Genomic DNA, 21,238 nt, shown 5'->3' on the forward strand with positions numbered 1-21,238 from the left:
ATAAGGGCTCAGTTAAGAATGAAAACCATAATAAAGATAAAAGGCTTAACACTCACTGCATGGATCCACGGTGAAGCGGCACTCAGAGGCCTCACTGGGCGGTCCGACACCTGCAGCGTTGCAGGCTGCGATCCTGAACTGGTACTCAGTTCCTTCGATGAGCCTCAACACGGTGTACTGTAGACCCTTCACTGCCGGTTTAGTGACTGGAGCTCGGTTGACGCGACCCCAGTACACAGCGCCGCGCTCCCTCTTCTCCAGCCAGTATCCCTGGATTGTGGAGCCACCGTTCTCAAGAGGAGGCTCCCAGGTCAGGGTCATGGTGGTTGCTGTGGCGGCAATAATTTTGGGGTTACGTGGAGGGCCAGGGAGGCCAAACGGATCCCTGAGTTGGACTTTCTCTGAATCGCAGCCGTCACTGACGCCATACTTGTTCTCAGCTTTGATCCTGAACTGGTAGGTCCCGTTTAGGTTCAGTTTGTAGACCTGCAGGAGCAAAACAGGGACATTCATTATTCTTTTTTTATGGTGTAACATAAGATGAAATCACATAATTATGAAAATGTAAATACATTTTTTCTAAGGCTCTATTTTATGGATCTGTTATTTTGTGATAATTTTTTGCTAATTACACAGAAAATAAAGACTATTCTGGAACAGGGTTCCTCGTTTCACACTAAATTTGATCACAATCAAAGATAGAAACTGAGTTTGGGGTTGTTCAATGTTCTCCCACTCTTTCACAGAAAACATTTAAATTAGGCTATTAGTCTATCACGTTTTGAAAGTGAGTTCAACCTTTTTTGGAAGTCCGGAGTTGGGATGAATAGCTCTTCTTGCGTGACAATTGAGTATCTGATTTTTTTAAATTACCAGCAGATTGAAGTAGCCCTGACTCACCCCAAATCTCCTGTCAATGAGGTTATTGGTCAGAACTTCAAAGTCGGACTTCTTCTTGCTGGCGTCTCTACGCTCCACGATGTAATTGGTGATCTCACTGCCTCCATTGTCCTCCGGGGCATCCCAGGTCAGGTAGCATGATTCTGCCTTGATGTCTGAGACCACAACGTTTCTCGGAGGAAGAGGGCGGTCTGAAAATGCATGGTTGGGTTAATGTAGTGCTCATTACGTAGAGATGATAAAAACTTTTAAACATTTAAAGAGTAAAACAATGGAAACTAATCCTGACCTGGAAACTACACTTGCAAAATGTTGTTATTTGGAGATGTTCTTACCAAGAATCTCGACATGGATGACATGCTGAGCTTTGCCGTAGCAGTTTTCAGCCACCAGCTTGTAGTTGCCCTTGTCCTGTCTGATGGTGTCTGGGATGGCAATCTTAGTCTTTATAGTCGTCCGGTTCACCTGAAGATTTGAAGGCAACACACAAATGAATTTATATATAAAGCGCAATATCATACACAAGGCAGTTTCAATGTACTTTACAAACATCAAAACTCTACACAGACTTCAGCCTGGATCTGGCCTGTAGTTGAGATATCATTCTCTGGAACAAAATGTTGGAAATACAGAATGAGCAAATTCCATGAACACATGAAACAGTTCTCACCTCCTCAGTCTCCATTGTCATCTTCTCTTCATCAGGTTTCTCGATCACCACATCGTCCTTCACCCATTGAAGCGTTGGCAGAGGAAGTCCCTTCACCTCTGCTGGGATGTCGATGGCTGAGCCTTTCTTCACGATGATGGCATTGCTCTTGAAGAACTTCAGGATGGTGATGATTGGAGCAACTGTGGACAAACAAACACGTTTTTGTATGAGTCTTACCTGGCCAGATCAGCCTCACTAAATCAGGTTTCTTTTACAAAAGTGAGTTTCGTACTTTCATCATCCATGATCTTGGCACTGATGGGCTTGGAGGGCTCTCCATCCCCAACCTCGTTCACGGCTTTGACGCGAAACTGGTACTCTTGGTTCTCCGACAGGTTCTCGATGGTTCCGCAACACTCGGTGAAGATCTTGCGGTTTGCCACATCAAACTCATTGCTGTCGGACCTCATCTTCTCCACATAGTAGCCTCTGATTGGGCTGCCACCGTCGGTACGAGGTGGCTGCCAAGCAAGGGTGATGGTGGTCTTGGTTCTGTCGGTGTAGTGCAGCTTCTCGGGAGCAGAGGGAGTACCTGGAATATCGTGGAAGAGTTCAGTCAAGACTTAACAATTGTGACTCTGAGAAGTTACAAATATTCTATGCTGTTTCTTTGATATAATTTGTTGGAAAACTCATATGATGTCAAATGTCAGTCGAATTTTAGTGGATTTACCTTTGGGATCTGCGGCCAGGATGGGTCCCAGGTCGGCTGGCGCTCCATCGCCGTACTTGTTCCTGGCAATTACCCTGAAGTCGTACTCCTCACCGACCAGAAGGCCCTGGATGTCGCACTTGCAGGAGGCAGTCTCGATGGGCTGGCGGAAGAGTTTCATCTTGGCATCCTTTCTCAGCACCTCATAGCCAATGATGTCACTACCACCGTTGTCCACGGGGTCGGACCAGGTGATGGTGATGTTCTTCTTGGTCACCATCACTGTCTTCAGGTCAACCACCGGTCCGGGAACGTCTACAGAAAGACAGACCAGTAGAAACGTCAGCTATGGGGTCTTGGACATTTTTTCCTAGTTGTGCCTTGGATCTCTTGCCATACAAGGTTTATATCTAAGATTTTTATACACTCAGTACTATGAGGGAAGTATCAGGAAAGTAATGTGTGTAAATTTTTTCAGCACATTATAAATGGTTTTAAGACATCAAGAATGTTTTTTTCTTCAGAAACATGAGCAGTTACCAATAACTCCAGACATTGTATGTATAGGATCTACTGGACTTTTGATAGGAAACCTTGATGCTGTTGTGTATTCATTCAACACTGACCCATGACGTCCACTTTGGTCTCAGCGGTCTTGGTGCCACTGCTGTTTGTGCCGGAGATCTGGTACTTTCCGTGATCCGCCCTCACAGCCTTCTTGATAAACAGAGTGCTGTTCTTGCCCTCTGTCTCCACAATCATATGTTCCTTGTCAATTTCGGCTTCGTCTTTGACCCATTTGACTTCAGGTTGGGGTCTGCCAGTCACCACGGCGGGAAGCTTCAGTGGCTCGCCAGCCTTGATGATGACACCGTTCTTCACGGAGGAATCAAATTCCACATTTGGAGTTTCTGAACGACACAGACATAAATGTTATGAGGAGGTGTTTTTCGGGGCAAACAACTGAGAGATTGTCTTTTCTTAATGCTAAAAGCATCCCAGCAAGTAATGTCTTGTTTTCCCTTTTAATAATAAAACCATCTGTACCTTGAGGCTCTATGACCTGGACAGGTTCAGTCACACCAGGAGCTCCAGGACCGGCGTCATTGACTGCGATGACACGGACATAATAATCTGCTCCTTCGGTCAGACCGGTCACAGTGTATGTCAGCTCTTTACACCTGAACTCTGTGCTGCGAGTCCATTCTTTCTCTCCGGCCAAAACCTGTGATCAGAAATCAAGATTTTAACATCACAGTTTCAGGTTAAAAATTCAAAATATTTCCAACAAGTAATTTTTCATCCAAGAGTCTGGTGCTGTATTAATTTTCTGTACCTTCTCAACATGGTATCCCAGGATGTCTCCTCCACCATTGTACAGAGGAGGCTTCCAGGCCACGATGATAGAGTCCTTCCCAGTGTCCACGATCCGTGGTGTGGGGGGGCCAGGAGGCACTGGGTGGGAGAAAATGTCAGTGAAAGAATTAACTCAACAGAACGAAGTTTGATTGCTCTTTATGTTCACATGATGAAAAGTTTGTGTTCTGCAGCACACACCAGTCGGCTTTTTGGGAAATGTCTTAATTTTTTTCTTTGTAATTTCATTACATTATAAAACCAACTACAGCAAATACATTGAATTAAAAATAAATAGCTGCCTAGAAGGACAGAAATCCAACTTAAGTCTTGACACTATGCTTTGGGAAATGGTCAGCATGAAGAGCTAAAACATACAGAAATACTGGTTTGGTCCTTTGAAGTTGTGTTTACATCATGACAGTTTTTACTTTGTAATTACTGTATTAAAAATGGAAGAAACCATTTAATAAAAATTTGTGAAAAGTACTAATTTGATTAAATTTGACACCTGCATTTCCGTATTTTGGATAATCTCATTGATCAGCCAATAGGGGATGCTATGATTACAGATTGAAGATGTTGATATGAATTCCTGCTTTTTCAATCAGGGACAATGTTGAAACCCTTGAAATTGAAACCAATGGGTTCCCTGAAAGTAGGCAACCAGAATAAAATTGATCAAATGCTCTGCAAAAAGTCTCTGCAAGTATTTTGTAATTATTGGGCTGAAATGTGCAAAAACATTCGACATTGTCATTTTTGTCCTCCTCTAAGCCATAAAAAAATGTAAGCCATCACTGATCTGGATCTAAATGACTTCAGCAGTCCAACATTTTTAAATCACAATGATCTGACTAAATTACAGATTCCCAAAGATTGAGCATCCATTAACAACTTACAGATAGCGTCCATGGCGATGGTGCGGTCGGTTGGCTCGCTGAAGGGCCCAGGCCCAGCCAAATTCTCGGCACACACTCTGAAGATGTAGGTGAGTCCCTCCATCAGGCCGGTGACCTTTACCTCCAGAGAGTTGAGGAGGGCGCGGTTGACTCTGGTCCAGTGTTTGCTGTTCACCTCCTTCCTCTCGATCCAGTAGCCCAGGATCGGGCTGCCGTTATCCTTCGGTTCGTGCCAGGAGATGTGGGCGCTGCTTGCTGTGACCTCATGGACTCTGGGGGTGTTGGGAGCATCAGGAGGATCTGAGGGGGGAGGAAAAAGGGTGATTGACGCAATTCTCATTTTACAGTAGTGTAAAGAGGGAACAGGATATAGGGTCATTCTTGATACAACCATCAGGTGCTGCCAAAGTCAAAAAGAATAAAAAAGTCTGACACAACGTATTTTAAATGCACACGTTAGCCAGATAGATAATTCTTGGTCATAACTTTTGGATGTAAAGCTGACCTCAGACTTCAATTTCTTTTATATATGTTAATTTTCGGTTCTCTGCTCACCAAACTGGTTCTTGGCGACCAGTGGGTCAGAGGTACAGGCTGGCCCACAGCCGAACTTGTTCTCGGCGGTGACTCTGAAGATGTACTCCTTCCCTTCAATGAGTTTGGTGACAGGGAAGCTGGTGCCCTTTAGGGTGGAGGTGATGGTGATCCAGCCGATCTCATCGTTTTTGTTGTCCTTCTTCTCCAGGATGTAATTCAGGATCTCACTGCCACCGTCATCCTCGGGAGGCTCCCAGTTACAGATGACCGAGGTGTCCCTGATCTCATCAAAGGTGAAGTTGATTGGAGCACCAGGTTTGTCTGTGACAGAGCAAGGTCAGGTCAACGTTGAATCTCAGGAGGATGGAAGGAAACTCAAAGAATCAAAAAAACTAAAACTTTTGTCTTACCGAGGACGTTGACGAAGCAGGTGGCGGAGGCAACGCCGTGAGTGTTCTCCACCTGGATGGTGAAGTTGCCATGGTCGGCTCTGACGGCGTCACGGATCATCACAGCAGACTCACCCTTCTTTGTCTGATCCAGACCCAGACGCTCACGCAGCGGAGTCACAAACTCCTCCTCTGGTTCAGGAACCTGAAGGTAATGAAGGAAAATGTTATAAATTCCTTAAAAATATTGAGATTAGAAATACACGATATTACACAACACAATACACAATACACAATACACAATATTCAGGACTCTCAGAGGTCACACACCTTGGCCTTTGTCTTCTTCTTCTTGATGACAGGAACGATCTTTTTGGCCGGCTCTTTGGTGACATCCTCGTCGTTCCTCATCCAGGTGACCTTGGGATATGGAGAGCCTGAGATGTAGGCATCAATGCGGATTTCCTCACCCTTCTTAATGCAAAGACCAGACTGCACACGGGCGTGGAGGGTGACCTTTGGTTTATCTGAAAGTGGAAATAGATTTATGAAATTTAGCCAGTTTTTATTGAAGTTTGAAGCTCAAAAACACTTTGGTAAATATATAATTTTTGTAGTTTTACTTACCGACGGGATCTGCAGCCTTGATGGGCTGTGAGCTGCGGGATGGCTCACTGACTCCGGCTGCATTCTCAGCTCTGACCCTAAACTGGTACTCCATGTCCTCCTTCAGGCCTGTTACCACAAAGGAGAAACCGGGGACCAGGCTCGGGGTGACCCTCTCAAAGCGGTCGCCATCCTTTTCAATCTTCTCCACAATGTAGCCTTGGATGGGACAGCCGCCATCATTGTCCGGAGCCTTCCAGGTGACCCTGATGGACTTGGAAGTTGGATCGTGGGCTTCCACCTGGAGCGGTGGGTCTGGTTTCTCTGTGGAGTATAGTATGTTTCATCTCATTTTATTGACTATTTAAGATTTCGTGGTATTGTCAGTTTCTAAGACATTAAAGTTACAGATAATTGTGTTGCGTCAGGTTCATTTAGAAGATTATTCACTTGTATTAACCCAGTTTTACAGAAGACTTAAGTCTAGCAAATCTGTGAGGCTGTACTTGCTAATATCATTATGCTAACATGATCACACTTACAAAACAGTTTAATCCTCTCTGACGTTACTGAGCCAAAAACATGACTTACGTTTGACTTCCTCTGTGAGGACGGGGTTGCGTAGCTCCAGATATTGTCCGGCTCCGACCTTGTTGATGGCCTTCACTCTGAAGTAGTACTCGCAGTTGATGTAGAGGTCTTTGACAGTGTGGGTCAGGACGTTCTCTCCAGACGTGACAGGCATGTAGGTCTTCTTGGAGGCTTCGCGGCGCTCCAGGGTGTAACTGACAACCGGGGTGCCACCGTCATCTTCTGGGGCTTCCCAGCTGATCTTGCAGGAGTTCTTGGTGATGTCACTGGAGGTGATGTCTTTGCACTGACCGGGGAGTCCTACAGGGAGGCAAAAATGTCAGAACATAGCTGCTGCTTGTCTCTTTCTGCTGAAATACATCCAGAAATGGTGTTAATAGGACTGCTGGCAGGTTTTTATTGAGTACTGAGGTAATGACATCCACCAGCGCAAGAATTTCACTAAATGAGACTACTCCATTGACAATCGCTGGTGGGAAAAACTTGGAAAAAAACACCTTTTGGAGTGGTTTACAAAAGGACATCATTACTGGACTACATGAGTTTAACAACATATAACACAGCACAGTTTTATGGAGGACATCCTACCGATGACTTTGACGTTGACGGTGCCCGTGGCGGTTCCAAGGCTGTTCTCCAGGGTGATGGCATAGGCTCCGGCGTCGGCCCGTGTGCACTTGAGCAGCTCCAGGTGAGCGCTGTTCATTTCCACTGTCATGGAGAGGCGATCATCAGCCTTGCACTCGATCGTGTCCTTCTGCCAGACCATCTTAGGTGTCGGGATCGCTCTGTAGGGGATGTTCAGGTGCAGCTTCTCACCCTCAATCACGACCACGTCCTGTGCCTCCAAATCCATGGTTGGTGCACCTTGGGACCAGAGGACAGGATTATTATTTAAATTATCAGTGTTTATCATGTGCTTTCGTTCTTCTTTTAAAATTTCAATTCTGTCAATGCTTACAGTCGGGATCCTTGGTGAAGACTTTGTCAGAGATCTCAGAGGGATCGCTCACACCAACAGAGTTGATGGCACGGACCCTGATGACGTACTTCTTCTCTGGTTTGATTCCGTCATCAATCCTGAACTTAAGCTCCTTGATGGGCCTGTTGTTGACTCTGAGCCACTTCAGCTCAGGACGGGCTTCGGCCACCTCCACATGGTACCCGGTGATGGGGCAGCCGCCGTCTTTGGCTGGAGGCTTCCAGGTGACGTTGATGTGCTCCCTGCTGGCGTCGGGGATGGTGACTTCCAGAGGAGGAGATGGAGCGCCTGAAGAAAGAGAAGGATGCATGAGTTTATGTCTGAAACGTTTTCTTACAAATTACACATTTTTTGAAATAATACAAACAGAATAACTCACTGGTTGGATCCTCGATGGTGAGAATCTCGGTGGGTTCGCTTGGGTCTCCGACTCCGGCCTCGTTCTCGGCTCTGACTTGGAACTGCACCTCAGTGCCTTCGTCCACATCCGTCACCTTGAACTGAGTCTGTTTGTCTGGAGTCTTGCAACACTTCAGCCAGCGAGTTCCCAGCTTCTCTTTCTTCTCAATCACATACCTGGGAAGTAAAAAGTGATTGTCTTGTTAAATGGTTCTTCTACTGTATTTGGCGTCACAAAAGGTATAAAGACAAACAAGGACTATGTTAAGAGAGTTGTTAGCTGTTGCTTCATGGCCCTTTTACCCAGAATATCTCTATTAAGCACATATACGCTTAATGTACATTGTCTCATAGCTATCCAAGCTAGTTTTATAGCAATTTCTAGTCTTACTTGATTATGGGTCTTCCACCGTGGCTCTTGGGGGGTTCCCATTTCAGCTCCACATGTCTCTTGGTGACCTCCACCACCGTTAGGGCATAAGGAGGTCCAGGAGTTGCTACAGAGAGAATGACAAACATTAACGTCCATGCAAGACAGCTTCTTTCCTTTGCAGACATCCTCTGAGACTTAAAATGCAGAATTAGTAACACTAAAACTCTAAATTCCTGCTACTATCCAGTTGGCCTGACTTATATTTGGGCTTAAAAATTGATATTTGCTTGGAAAAGGTTGTAACCACTGCCTCTAAGGCTGCAGTGCTCATGCACACAACAATATGAAGAGTTGGTGGGAAACTAAAAATGTTTTAAACAAAAAAATTAAACAAAAAACTTGACCTGTCAGTTCTGTTCAAGCTAAAACAATTGTTTTAACGTTATAAAGTTATAACTTGTGAATTGCAAGGAAAAAAATTACAATGACTATATTTTAAAAGACAGATGAAAACCCATGATTACTGTTGAGAACTTACTGAATGTGTCTTTGGCGAGCACGGCGTCCTCCAGCTCGCAGAATTCACCCATTCCCACGGCGTTTTCAGCAGCAACACGGAACACGTACAGCGATCCTTCGTTGAGAGGAGTCACTGTGTACTTGAGCTCCTTGACAGTGGTGTCAACAGCCTGCCAGGCCTTACGCCTCACATCTCTCTTCTCCACCACGTAGTTCGTGATGGGCGAGCCTCCGTCGCTGCTGGGAGCCTGCCACTTCAGGTCGGCGTTGGTCTTGGTGATGTTGGCCACCTCCAGCCACTGAGGAGCGGATGGAGGGTCTGTGGAAAGAAAAACAAGGTAAAGGTCAATGAAAAGGAGGCAGCATTAGTCTGATTTTGGATAACTTCATTTTAGGAATGTATTTCTTCAAACCCAAACACATACGATATGTTTTCAGAGTCATTAAGTCCTGGTCTTACATGTCCTTCACCAGCGGAATATTTGTATCCCTGGTAGAAGAAAGGGAAATAATCCAAAAGACCTCCATCCAGTGTGGCCAAATGTTATTCAGGACCTTCAGAACTGTTCTTTAAAAAGCCTGACTTTCTGTATCTAGATTGTCTTATTGGGTAATAACAGAGAGGTTTATTAAGTGGTCTCACTGCAGGAATGGTACATGTAAAATGTCAAAGCTATTAGAGAAAGAGGTTTTTTAACAAATGGACTGTACTGACCAGAAAATAGTGAAGAAAAACAGAGCAAAAGTTGCTCCAAGTAAAACTTATCAGAATGTTGGACTTTCAAAACCCATTTTAAAGCCCTAGTGGATAAACTCAGGACACATGGTTATAATAATAAAAACAAGACCCGAGCGAGGATATTTTGGAAAAGACTGTAATACTCTCAGACACAACCCTCCTACTACCCCAAAGTTGGACTTACAAAGCCTCTCCTTGCAGACCACGGGGTCGCTGGGCTCACTGGGTTCACTTTCGCCAGCTTTGTTGACGGCCTTGACGCGGAACGAGTACTCCTGCTTCTCCATCAGGCCCTGCAGCTGGTGCTCTGTCTGAGGAATATCCTCTGCGATACGGATCCATTCCTCACTTCCTGTTTTCTGGAACTCGATGATGTAGCCTTCAATCTTTGCGCCGCCGTCATGCTCCGGTCTGGTCCATGCCAGCAGGGCTGAGGTCTTGGCAATGTCCCTGATGACGGGTTTACCAGGAGCCCATGGAGGATCTGAAGAAGAGTGTGGAGTTATAAATAATTAAATTGTGATTTTGATGCAACAATCCTTAAAAATGTAAAACACATTGTTTTATTCGTTTTCGACTGGTTGACATGTGACATACCAATTGGATCTTTGATTAGGACGGGATCGGTTTCTACACTTGGTTTTCCAGGTCCAGCCAGGTTCTCAGCCAGAACACGGAAGCGGTACTTCTTCTTGGTGGGGAGTCCCTTCACCCTGCAGCCACATGAAATAAGGGTCATAAAAATATTCTCCATCTTTTCTCTCCACATAAACATCTTTCACTTTGTTGGCTGATGAACTTTAATCATGATTCCTGTAATCTGGCAGTTTATTTACCTGAAGGTTGTGTCCTTAATAGGCAGTTTGTTGCATCTGATCCACTTGTCGCTCTCTGGATCAAACTTCTCGACCCAGTATCCAGTGATGGGACTGCCGCCATCCTCATCTGGCTCGAACCATGTCAGAGTCACGGCATCCTTTGCGATGTCTGAGGGAGTGACTCTGGTTGGAGGACCAGGAGGATCTGAAACAGACGGAGAGTGATGTGATTTATCATCTGGTACTATCATACATCAAGTCTTTAAAAATAGCATTTTTTAGCATAAATCATAGAAAAAAAAACCTACCAAAGGAATACTTTGCGATGATTGGCGCATGCTCTGCAGGCTCGCCGATGCCGTACTGGTTCTCAGCGCTGATCCTGAAGATGTACTCCTTCAGAGCTGTGAGCTTGCAGGCCTTGAAAGTTGTGTGTTTCACTGTGGCTGACAGCTTTACCCACTCCTCTTTGTCCGTCTGCCGACTCTCCACAATGTAGTTAGTGATGGGCGAGCCGCCATCGTCCCTGGGAGGGTTCCACGCCATGACGCACGACTCGTTGGTGATCTCGGAGATGTCGAAGGCAGCTGGAGGGCCAGGTTTATCTAAAGAGGAGGAGAAGGATGATGACAATCTCTCAGTTTAGTGTTATGATTTATTTTACAACATCTCCTCTGGTTTATTTCATTACAGCATCAGTACCAAGAATGTTGACATCAATGGTGGCGGTGGCGCGTCCACAGGTGTTGACCGCCTCGATGATGTAGGTGGCGGTGTCTCCTCTGGTAGTGTTGCCAATGGTCAGCTTGGAGTGTCCCGGCTGGGTGTCAATGGCGATGCGGTCATCAGCCCGCAGGACCAGGTCGGCCTTTGTCCACTTCACTCGAGGATCCGGCTTTCCTTTGACATCAGCGGGAAGCTCGATCTTGGTTCCAGCCCTGGCCGTCAGACCGGCCAGCAGCTTCACATCCAACTGGATCTCTGGAGGATCTTTTGAAATTTTTATAAAGAGTGAGAAAAAACCCACATCCTGCTCAGAAAATTACTTATAATCCCCATTGCTCTTACTCCCAATCTGATTACTGCTGATCCCATTCTACTCCTCAATACGAACTCTTCATAAACAGGTTGTAAACTGAGAAATTTTATCCATTTTGCTTTTGTAAATCCTAACCAGATCCCCCGAATAACATGTAATCTTATTCCTGTTCCTGCTCTGAATTCAGAATCTAGTTCAGAAGGATTTGAAGGTAGCTGGCCTACCTCTGGCGTCGACAGCCTGGATCTCATCAGTAGCCCGGCATGGTCGGCCAGCTCCCAGCCGGTTGAAAGCTCTGATTCTGTAGGCGTACCACTGACCTTCGATCAGGCCGGTCACCTGGAACCTGTGAGCACAGAGCGATACATTATACACAATTATACACACGCTTTTGAAGAAGCTATTCATAGACATCATTTTCAGAGACAAACTTACTTCAGTTCAGGGAGAGGGTCACCGCAGGGTTCCCACTTATCGGTACCACGCTGACACTTGTCCACCACATAACCTTTGATCGGGGCACCGCCGTCGTACTTCGGAGGCTCCCAGGACAGGAAGATGCTCTTGCCGCTCTTATCGCGCCACTTCAGGTTCTCAGGGGGATCGGGTACAGCTGGGGGAATGCAGATAGACATAGATGAGATTTTTTGATGTTTGTAAAAAACTATGATCTGGTGATAACTTTACATCTCCATAACTTCATTTTCTACAAAAAAAGGAAGCCCTTGTTTTTAGCCATGATGTAAAAGTTCAGCTTCAGCAGAAATACTCACTGGCAGGAGAGGAGACATTGACGGGCTCGTCAATATACGCCGGTTCGCCTGGTCCACACTTGTTGCAGGCGATGACACTGAACAGATATTCCTTTCCTTCAATCACATCTGTGACTGTGTGCTCCAGGTCCAGGACACCAGTAGCCACCTGGAAAAAGCATCATAGCAATGATGAGGAACAAAAGCAACAGTAGACTTATTTGTAATGATCATCTTATCTAACCAGCATTGCTATAAACATAAACATGGACATTCAAAAGGCTCCTACTGATGGAGCTGTTATGGTTCAATCATGTAGATTCTTTGACAGCACTTCCACTAATGATAAACTCAGATGTACCTTGGCCCAGGTCTTGCGAGACACTTCTCTCTTCTCGATCTGGTAGTTGGTGACTGGACTTCCTCCATCGTGCTCTGGAGCCTCCCACATCAGGTGGACGTGGTGTCGGGTTACCTCAGCAACCTTGAAGTCCTTAGGAGCACTGGGGCATGCTGGGAAAATAAAGGTACCAAATAATAAATTAGAAAAAACCTTGCCTAAACTGTGTATCAGAGTTTATGTATTTGGTTGACAAAAGCCACATCAAGTCTGATTTTCACTCAACTGAAAGCATCATAAATATAAATAAATGTTCCATTTGCTTGCACTTAATATTATTATGAAATGTATATTGTGAAATTACCGATGACATTGACTTCGATCTCTCCAGAGACAGACGAAACGTCGTTCTCCAGCTGCAGGGTGTAGGTGCCTTTGTCTGGACGGACGCTCGGCACGATCGTCAGCTCAGTGTACGTGGGCTTTGTCACCATGGAGACGCGCTCATCCGTGGCTGTCAGCTCCTTCTCTCCGAAGGTCCACTTGGCGACAGGGGTCGGGTATCCGGTGATGGGGACTCTGATGGTGAGAGGGTGAGGGACGATGACCTCCAGGCCGTTCCTGAAGGCACTAAGGTCCAAGGTCGGGCCGACTGCAAGGAGGGAAAGTTTTGTTATTTAGAGAGAAGTCAGTTTCATACTGCCATCTACTGGATAACTTCAGTGCTTCAGTCAGGAATCAGAGACTTCCTGAATTCCAGTTTTAGTTTTAAACAAAAAAGGATAATGCACCGTCACTTATTGAATAATTTCCCAGAAAGTTTCCTGGGAAGAATTATGTCCTTTTAATTACAGAAGAATGAGAAAAAGTTTTTACTTAGGATGTAGTTGAGTTTATGTACAGTTGAACTGTATGTTATTCCCTGTAAATATTAATTTATTAGATTTTAATACCAAAAAAAACTATTCCTCACAATGTAATGCAATATAATGTATATCCTATTATTGTTAAGAAATTATGGACCCAAGTTTAGTTCTTTTATAGTGAACAACATTAAGATTATTGTTGGTTTATGCGAACAATCACAATTTTAATACCAGAATCAAACCAAGACTTCACTGATTCTCTGTTTATGGCTGCGTCATCATATGTAAATATTATAGATTTCTTGTGTCCGTTTACTCAAATTCCAAGATAATCTTTGAATATCTTTAGAGTCTATTCTACTGATTCAACAGACTAAAGTCTAAAATTGTCTTGATTCTACTCCATTTATTTCATACCGTGAGGATCGTCGGCATGTAGTGGTCCGACTTGCTCAGCTGGATCAGAGACACCGGCGGCATTCTCAGCAGAAACTCTGTAGAGGTACTTCTGACCTGGTTTCAGACCAGACACCTAAAGAGAACAACAAAACAATAAACACAACGTTCACCTCTGATCAACTAATGAACACTCACAGCTGTAAGAGAAAAAACAGACAAACATGGAAAATGTATTTCTGTTTTTCTAAATTGTTGTTCTTACAAACAAGTATATAAAAAATGTAATAATAAGACAATGAAAATGTATTTAGGAACAGGTTAAACTCTGCAGTAATCTCATTACTCTGTAGGAGAGGTCAGGACACAGTCTGGCATTGCAGCGGAGCCACTTTTCGGTGCCCTCGTCACATTTCTCGATGATGTAGCCAGTGATCATGCTGCCACCGTTGCTGGTTGGTGTCTCCCAAGTCAATGTGACTGCCGTCTTGATTTGGTCGCAGTAGTTCAGATTCAGAGGTCGGCTTGGCCTCTCTGCAGACACAGCAGAAGTGGAACAATGAAATAAGATTGAATGTTTGTGTCATCTCATGCCTGTAAAATACATCAAACCTCTGGTTTCTCTCACCGATGGGATCCATTATCTTGACGGGGCTGGTGGCGGCGCTGGGCCTGCCGATGCCGGCCTTGTTCTCAGCGCGGACTCTGAAGATGTACTCCTTGTTCTCCACTACATCATTCAGTGCTGCAGAGCGATCCTTGGCATCACAGACCATGGCTGCCTCCCACTTCACGGAGGTCCTGTCACGGAGCTCGATCACGTAGGCGGTGATCTCAGAGCCGCCGTTGAACTTGGGAGGCTCCCAGGTGACTGTTGCACCGAACTTGTTCACCGAGGCGACTGCAACATTCTCCGGAGCATCAGGAACATCTGATGGTAGAAAAACAACACATGAAGGATTTGATTGGATTGAAGTGTGGGTACAGTATGGGAATGTAAGAGGAGGTTTGGGCGTGTCTTACCAAACTTGTTCTTGGCCTGGACAGCATCCTCTGTAGCGACAATGGGTCCGCTGCCGACACGATTACGGGCGCAGACTCTGAACAGGTAGAAAGAGTCCTTCTGGAGGCCGCTGACGCAGTACTCTGGAGTATCAGCACGGTCTGTCGCCAATGTCCAGGTCTTACGCTTCACATCGCGTCTCTCCACCACATAGGCCACAATCTTGCTTCCGCCGTCAGTCTCAGGTTCCTCCCAGGCCAAACTTACTTCACCATCGGCGGTGTCGACTACTCTCAGGTTCTTGACGGGTCCGGGCACGTCTGGGAAAAACAACATGACATTAAAAACTCTTCTGACATCCACAGGAAGACCTCAGATCTAATCAGCTGTCAATGAGTTAGACTAACCGATCACATCCAGGTTGATGAACGCCTCTCCCTGACCGTGCTTATTCTTTATCACCACCTTGTACCGGCCCTGGTCCTCCTTGCTGGGGCTCTTCAGGCGGTACTCAGTCTTATCGGCAGAGGTGTCAATGTTCTGGATGGGCAAACTGGTGCCCTCATAGAACCACTCAGCGTCAGCGCGAGGGTAGGCGTCGTAGGGCACGGTCATGACGAAGGGCTTACCGGCATCTGTTACCAGATTCTGGTCGGTAGTTTTGATCTTTGGAACAGCTGAGGAGGAAACGAAAGAAATAATTCGAAGAGGGTTTCGTTGTTTTTAATCATTTTTTACTTCAGCAGTCTGAACAAACTGTAAACCAAAGGTGTGATATTTTAAGATATTTTGAAGAGGGTGTTGCAGATTTTTACATTTGAATCCAGCTTCTGAAACCTCTTTTGTGTTCTTCATGTCACATGACATGAGTTCATTCATGTGTCGTTTGTTTAAATCTGTATGATGTCTTCGTGTCAACTCACCTGCCAGCTCCAGCTTGGCTCTGGCATCCTTGTCTTTGGCCACGATCCTGTACTCTCCCTGATCTCGAGGTCTGATCTCACAGACCTGAAGCCTGTGGATTTTACCCTCGCTGATCATCTGGTATTTGTCTCCTTGGACAATGATCATGTTGTTCCTCATCCACTTGACCTCCACTCTGTCTTTGTTCAGCTCCACCTCAAACACGATGTCCGAGCCCGGAGGTTCAAACATGTCCTGAGGAGGTCTGACGATTTCTACTGGGGTCTCTGGAGCAGAGAAATACACAGATCCTCTGTGTGAGGATTTAAAAGAGAAACATTCACCTCAGTTGTTTGGGAAAAGATATTTGAAAAGTTTTTACCTTCAACAAAGAGTCTGGCTCTGGTCCTCCTCTCATCCACACCACAGGCGTATTCACATTCATCATCAGGTCTGCACACCTTAATGATCAGTCTGCACGTCTTGCCTTCTTTTTCCATGTGATATCTGGACACGGGTAAAATAAAACATCTTCACTAAACTTCCTTTAGATTGGTACTTTTATAGATTTAAGACCACAAATTTCCCATAAATGTGACAGAGGACATGCCCTTGCTGTGGTAGTTACAACCTTTTGTAAGACTTAAGTTTTCGGCGGTCAATATTTGATACCTGGGTCCTTCTCTGATCTCTCGTCCGTTCCTGTACCACTTCACTGCGGCCTTCTCCTTGCTCAGCTTGCAGGTGAACTCGGCATCCTCAAACTCAGTGATCGTCTGGTCTTTGAGCTGCGTGGTGAAGTCTGTGGGCGCCTCGCTGATAATCAGCTCAGCCGCGCACTTGTCGTCTCCTACCACGGCGGTGTACTCGCCCTCGTCGTCCATCACACAGTCCTTGATGGTCAGCGTGTGTTTGAGGTTGTCGACTCTATAGACGATACGTTTGCTGAGCGTCACCTCCTGGCCGGCCTTCATCCACTTCACTGTCACATCGGGTCGGTTCACCTTGCACATGAAGCTGATGGTCTTCTTCTCCTGAGTCTCGATGTCCTCGATGGGATCCAGGAATTTGAGTTTCTCCTCTGTGGAGACACACAGGATCATATAATCATTCTGTTTTTAATTGTGATCATTTTGCATCTCTTTTAGAAACAATTTTATGTAGAAGTTAAAATGACAGAGCGCGTCTGAAACACAAAATCCTGTTATATACATATATATATATATATATACCTGCGACTGTGGCCTTGGCGGTGCACTTGGTGTGTTCTGCTCTCTGATTGGTCAGGGTGATGGTGTAGCTGGCCTCGTCGACCTTACTTGCATCTCTGATCCTCAGCGAGAAGACGTTGTCCCTCTGAGCCATCATGTACTTGCTGCTCTCGAATATGGTTTCCTCATTCTTCAGCCACTTGGCCTTTGCTCCCTCCGTGTTTGTCTCGCAGTTGAACACGATCTCACTTCCCTCCTTCACCTCCGTGTCTTTAATCGGCGTGATGATCCTCAGTTTTTCTGAAATTAAAGACAAAATGATTAGAACCTCAAAACTTTTCTCTGAAATAACCAAAGCAAGATGCAAGGAAAGAAAATGAGAGTCTTACCAATCACACACAGATCGGCCGAGGCCTTAACGCTGCCAATGTGAGCAACGTAGCCTCCCTCATCCTTCAGCTCGCAATTTTTCACAATAAGAGCTCTTCTCTTTCCTTCGCTGACAATAGTATATTTGTCCCCGGCTTCGACCTCCTTGTCACCTCTGAACCATTTGACCTCATAGGTGTCCTTGGAGACGGAGCAGGAGAACTCTGCCTTCTCGCCCTCCACCACCTCCTGGTTCTGAGGGCGGGCGATGAACTCGGCTGCAAGTTCTGGAAAGGAGAAGAAGATGAAGGAGGAAGAGCTAAAGTGGTTCTTTGTTTCATCTGTTTTTACATTTGTTTGGCTCTTTTATATTGACAGGACAGCTTAGAGAGATGACAGGAAGCGTCATGAGAGGGGGGGGGTGACCGACAGCAAAGGACCACAGGTCAGATACAAATCCTGGGCCTCTGGCGCTCAACAGGAAATACATCATCATATCCATTAAGTAAAGATTTAACCTCACGGTACTCCTTGTTTTCTCACCATTGAGTTTAAGCGTGGCGGACGTCTTGACGGTGGGACTCAGCCTGCAGTTGTACTCTCCGCCATCCTCCATCCTCAGGTCCTGGATGATCAGGATCCTCTTGCGTCCGTCCATGATCTGGTCGTAGCGGCCGCCCTCTGGCAGCTCCTCGTCTCCTTTGTACCATATGACCTCGGCAGAGGCCTTGGACACCTCGCAGATCATCTTCACGCTGTCCGTCTCCGTCCCCTCCACGTTGGACAGGTTCTTGGTGAACCTGGCTGCCTCCTCTGTGACCCAAACACAGCAGAACAGCAGAAGGGGTTAATGTGGACCCAAAGAAGGGGTGAAATCTGCCCTGAGTTTTGACTGTCAGGCATTTTCTGCTGCTTTCTCAGAGCTGACATCTCGTCTTCTTCTCTTTTCTCCACTTCTTATGCTGTTTTCCCCAAAAACTGCTGATACATAATAACAATGAATATGGATTTTTCTCACCGATGACAGTGAGCAGCGCGGAGGTCTTGGAGGTCCTGGCGTCACATTCGTACTCGGCCTCATCGTCGAACACCGACTTGTGGACGACGAGGATCCTCTGGACTCCCTTAGCGACAATCTCATACTTCTTTCCTTTCCTGATCTCGCTGCCGTCCCTGAACCAGCGAACCTGCATGAGAGAAATGATATTCGATCATCGATTGATTGTCAAAGCCACAACAGAACTGATTTGACAGCTCTCATCTTGTGGTGGGTGGACGGTCAGCTGGTCTCACCTTGGCGGACTCGCGGGACACTTCACATTCAAACCTGGCAGATTCTTTCTCTTTGACCTCAACGTCTTGCAGAGGCTTCGTGAACTCCACATGAGGAGCTGCAACACACAGTGGAGACTGTTACAACACTCTGCTTACAGGTCGCTACAAGAGATTTTGATATTGTTTAAATATGTTTAATTCTGGCTGGTTTGATTCAATCATGGAGGCTCATTTGTGCCAGGAATAGAAAGATAGAAAGAAGATGAAGAGATTCAATAAATAAATCAACAATAAAAAACCCTGGTGGAACCTCATCCGATCGATTTATTTTTGTAGTAAAAAAAATACCCTACTAGTTCATAAATTTAAGCTTATGTTACAATCATAATTTTTACTTTTTGCGTAATCATAGAAAGTAATAAACGTACTTTGTATTGTGATTTCATAAAAACGATGCATCTCAAAATGCCTCATATAAAAAAAGGGACGAAAATAAAAATAAAATGAAATATTTCAGTAAAATAGGAAACCTCTTCCCTTGCTACTGATCTTTTTAATCAACCACAACTTTCTAAATCTCTACAGATTCTTATATGTATGATTTAAATGATGTATTAATTATTTATCAAAACAATTAACTATTTATTGATTTATTGTATTGATATGAATTTTGGAACAAATGGGCCTCCATACTTCATCCTTCAAGTGAAATAATCTGTGGCCATAATGCGACATGTTATAATGCATAAAGTGTGTAATCTGTAATATCGGTATAAACGACTGGACTTTAACAGATATAATTTTTAACATCATACACTAGAGGAACTTCCTGTTTTCAATTTAAAGAAAATTGAAATTGAAATTGAAATGAAACAATTAGCCTACAGTAAATTTGGTTTGAGCGTGTGTTACAGTTTATACGTTTCTTATAGACCAGCTGAGAGGATGTGATAATAAAGAATATGTAATAAAATAAAAAAACAATAAAAAAGGTTTTGTTCTTACGTGTAACCTCTAGGAAACAGGAAGTCTTGAACTCTTTGGCGTCACACGTGTACATCTTGGCATCGTCTGGAGAGCAGTCGTGGATGACAAGCTTTCTCTTGCGTCCGTCGACGATCGTGTCGTACTTCTTCGTCTTTCTGATCTCCTGTCCTTCTCTGAACCATCGTACTTCTGCATTCTCTCTGGAAACTTCACACTCGAGGGTTACCGTGGCTTCCTCCTCCACCGTCTGGTCCTCCAGAGACTTCGTGAACTCCACCGGCGGCTCTGAACACAAAAATACACACGATTTGTCAGGTATTAATCAAAAATACACAGATATCTCCTGTTCAGACTGTCTAATCCTATGGTGATGCGTTCACTGTCCATGGTGTGTTCGAGTGTCTGACCTCTGACGATGAGCTGAGCCTGAGTCTGGAAGTCTTTGGAGGTCAGTTTGACCTCGCCGGCCTCCGACAGCTTCACGTCTCTGACGGTCAGAGCGTGATCACGACCTGCCACCCGAGTTTTCACCTGCGGAGACAGAAAGTCTTCAGTTTAGTCTTTTAATCAAGTCACGTTTAATTGAGTCTTCTTCTTTTTAGCTGCAACTAAGGAGTCCAAAGGGACGTCTTCGAATGTCCAAACCCGGAGACGTTCAGTTTACAGTGAAATAAAACAGACTTGTTTGATAATGAATCATCAAAACTGTCAAAAACTGGTTTGTCAAATTGAATAATTGACGAAGGGTTCAAGCTCAAATTCTATTGGGACGAATAAAACATTTAAGTGACAAATTGATTTCACTCTGTTTCAAATGCGAATCATCTCGTTTAGTTGTTGTCATTTTATCTAAAAGAGTTGAAACAAGGTGATTTCTTTTGGAAGCAGGTTTTCTGTTCTGAGTTCTCGCTGAGTGCTCGAACATTAATAGTTGATGGTCTGATCAGTTTTAACAATAAGTGGATTTATCAAACGAATGTGTCGTAAGAAATGTGTCATTGTCTTCATAACTCGAACCTGCTGTTTAGCTTATTATTGATACATGGTTAGTTAATGATCATGTATCAGATTTGTAAAAAACAAAATTACTTGTTTCAGGAGTTTTCTGGATGCAGAGTTCATGATACTGACACCTATTCATTTATTTTTCAAAAAAATAAATGAAAAAATAATTTCATCCCACTGAGACACTTTGTCTCAGTTTAACTTTTTTTACTTTTTCATTATTATTCAGTTATTAAACTTTTTACTGAGACAAATCTTCAGTATTTCTCTTCAACTGGAAATATTCATGATGACCAAATCAAAGTTTGGAGCAAAAAGCAGAAGGAGCTCGTCACTCAAAGAGCCTTTACATGTCTCCAGCCTGATGCTAACATGCTAATGCTAACTGTGTCTCTGTCTACATATAGGGTGTTGGTGGCAGGCGGGGGTCTGGGTGTTACAGATAACGGCTGCAGTTAAAAATACTCAGAGATAGGAGAGCAGCTGCTGAGAGGCTGAAGCTTCATCACTAAAAAACATGTTCATTCATGTAACTCATGTTTGATTTTAAAGAGAAACTTCTCAAAAAACAGAAAGTTGTTGTTGTTTTAGAAAAGGACGGCTGTTATCAACACGTG

At 44.7% G+C, this 21,238-nt stretch overlaps 1 protein-coding gene across 8 annotated transcripts in view; it reads right to left on the reverse strand.

Moving 5' to 3' along the window:
* The window catches only part of LOC311262618 (titin-like), a 176,848-nt gene that overhangs the window by 68,583 nt on the left and 87,027 nt on the right, over positions 1 to 21,238 (reverse strand). For all 8 annotated transcript variants that reach the window (XM_084362164.1, XM_084362165.1, XM_084362163.1 and 5 more), the window contains 45 exons: positions 20,024 to 20,147; positions 19,635 to 19,901; positions 18,648 to 18,745; positions 18,373 to 18,541; positions 17,898 to 18,167; positions 17,375 to 17,641; positions 17,007 to 17,285; positions 16,447 to 16,855; positions 16,157 to 16,281; positions 15,795 to 16,061; positions 15,279 to 15,548; positions 14,892 to 15,191; positions 14,497 to 14,799; positions 14,215 to 14,402; positions 13,890 to 14,004; positions 12,971 to 13,258; positions 12,628 to 12,779; positions 12,288 to 12,435; positions 11,950 to 12,127; positions 11,739 to 11,860; positions 11,178 to 11,465; positions 10,784 to 11,080; positions 10,494 to 10,680; positions 10,255 to 10,370; positions 9,842 to 10,141; positions 8,938 to 9,237; positions 8,418 to 8,523; positions 8,007 to 8,203; positions 7,607 to 7,915; positions 7,234 to 7,512; positions 6,646 to 6,945; positions 6,076 to 6,378; positions 5,779 to 5,975; positions 5,470 to 5,653; positions 5,078 to 5,380; positions 4,523 to 4,822; positions 3,601 to 3,719; positions 3,312 to 3,489; positions 2,891 to 3,175; positions 2,286 to 2,579; positions 1,845 to 2,144; positions 1,571 to 1,752; positions 1,236 to 1,365; positions 901 to 1,091; positions 57 to 486 (listed from right to left, as the gene is read on the reverse strand). In XM_084362164.1, coding sequence (XP_084218290.1) covers positions 57 to 486; positions 901 to 1,091; positions 1,236 to 1,365; positions 1,571 to 1,752; positions 1,845 to 2,144; positions 2,286 to 2,579; positions 2,891 to 3,175; positions 3,312 to 3,489; positions 3,601 to 3,719; positions 4,523 to 4,822; positions 5,078 to 5,380; positions 5,470 to 5,653; positions 5,779 to 5,975; positions 6,076 to 6,378; positions 6,646 to 6,945; positions 7,234 to 7,512; positions 7,607 to 7,915; positions 8,007 to 8,203; positions 8,418 to 8,523; positions 8,938 to 9,237; positions 9,842 to 10,141; positions 10,255 to 10,370; positions 10,494 to 10,680; positions 10,784 to 11,080; positions 11,178 to 11,465; positions 11,739 to 11,860; positions 11,950 to 12,127; positions 12,288 to 12,435; positions 12,628 to 12,779; positions 12,971 to 13,258; positions 13,890 to 14,004; positions 14,215 to 14,402; positions 14,497 to 14,799; positions 14,892 to 15,191; positions 15,279 to 15,548; positions 15,795 to 16,061; positions 16,157 to 16,281; positions 16,447 to 16,855; positions 17,007 to 17,285; positions 17,375 to 17,641; positions 17,898 to 18,167; positions 18,373 to 18,541; positions 18,648 to 18,745; positions 19,635 to 19,901; positions 20,024 to 20,147 — 10,414 coding nt within the window. The remainder of the gene's footprint in view (positions 1 to 56; positions 487 to 900; positions 1,092 to 1,235; positions 1,366 to 1,570; positions 1,753 to 1,844; positions 2,145 to 2,285; positions 2,580 to 2,890; positions 3,176 to 3,311; positions 3,490 to 3,600; positions 3,720 to 4,522; positions 4,823 to 5,077; positions 5,381 to 5,469; positions 5,654 to 5,778; positions 5,976 to 6,075; positions 6,379 to 6,645; positions 6,946 to 7,233; positions 7,513 to 7,606; positions 7,916 to 8,006; positions 8,204 to 8,417; positions 8,524 to 8,937; positions 9,238 to 9,841; positions 10,142 to 10,254; positions 10,371 to 10,493; positions 10,681 to 10,783; positions 11,081 to 11,177; positions 11,466 to 11,738; positions 11,861 to 11,949; positions 12,128 to 12,287; positions 12,436 to 12,627; positions 12,780 to 12,970; positions 13,259 to 13,889; positions 14,005 to 14,214; positions 14,403 to 14,496; positions 14,800 to 14,891; positions 15,192 to 15,278; positions 15,549 to 15,794; positions 16,062 to 16,156; positions 16,282 to 16,446; positions 16,856 to 17,006; positions 17,286 to 17,374; positions 17,642 to 17,897; positions 18,168 to 18,372; positions 18,542 to 18,647; positions 18,746 to 19,634; positions 19,902 to 20,023; positions 20,148 to 21,238) is intronic.

Source organism: Pagrus pagrus, assembly GCF_965226575.1.
Source record: "Pagrus pagrus genome assembly, chromosome: 9".
In the NCBI taxonomy this organism is placed as follows: domain Eukaryota; kingdom Metazoa; phylum Chordata; class Actinopteri; order Spariformes; family Sparidae; genus Pagrus; species Pagrus pagrus.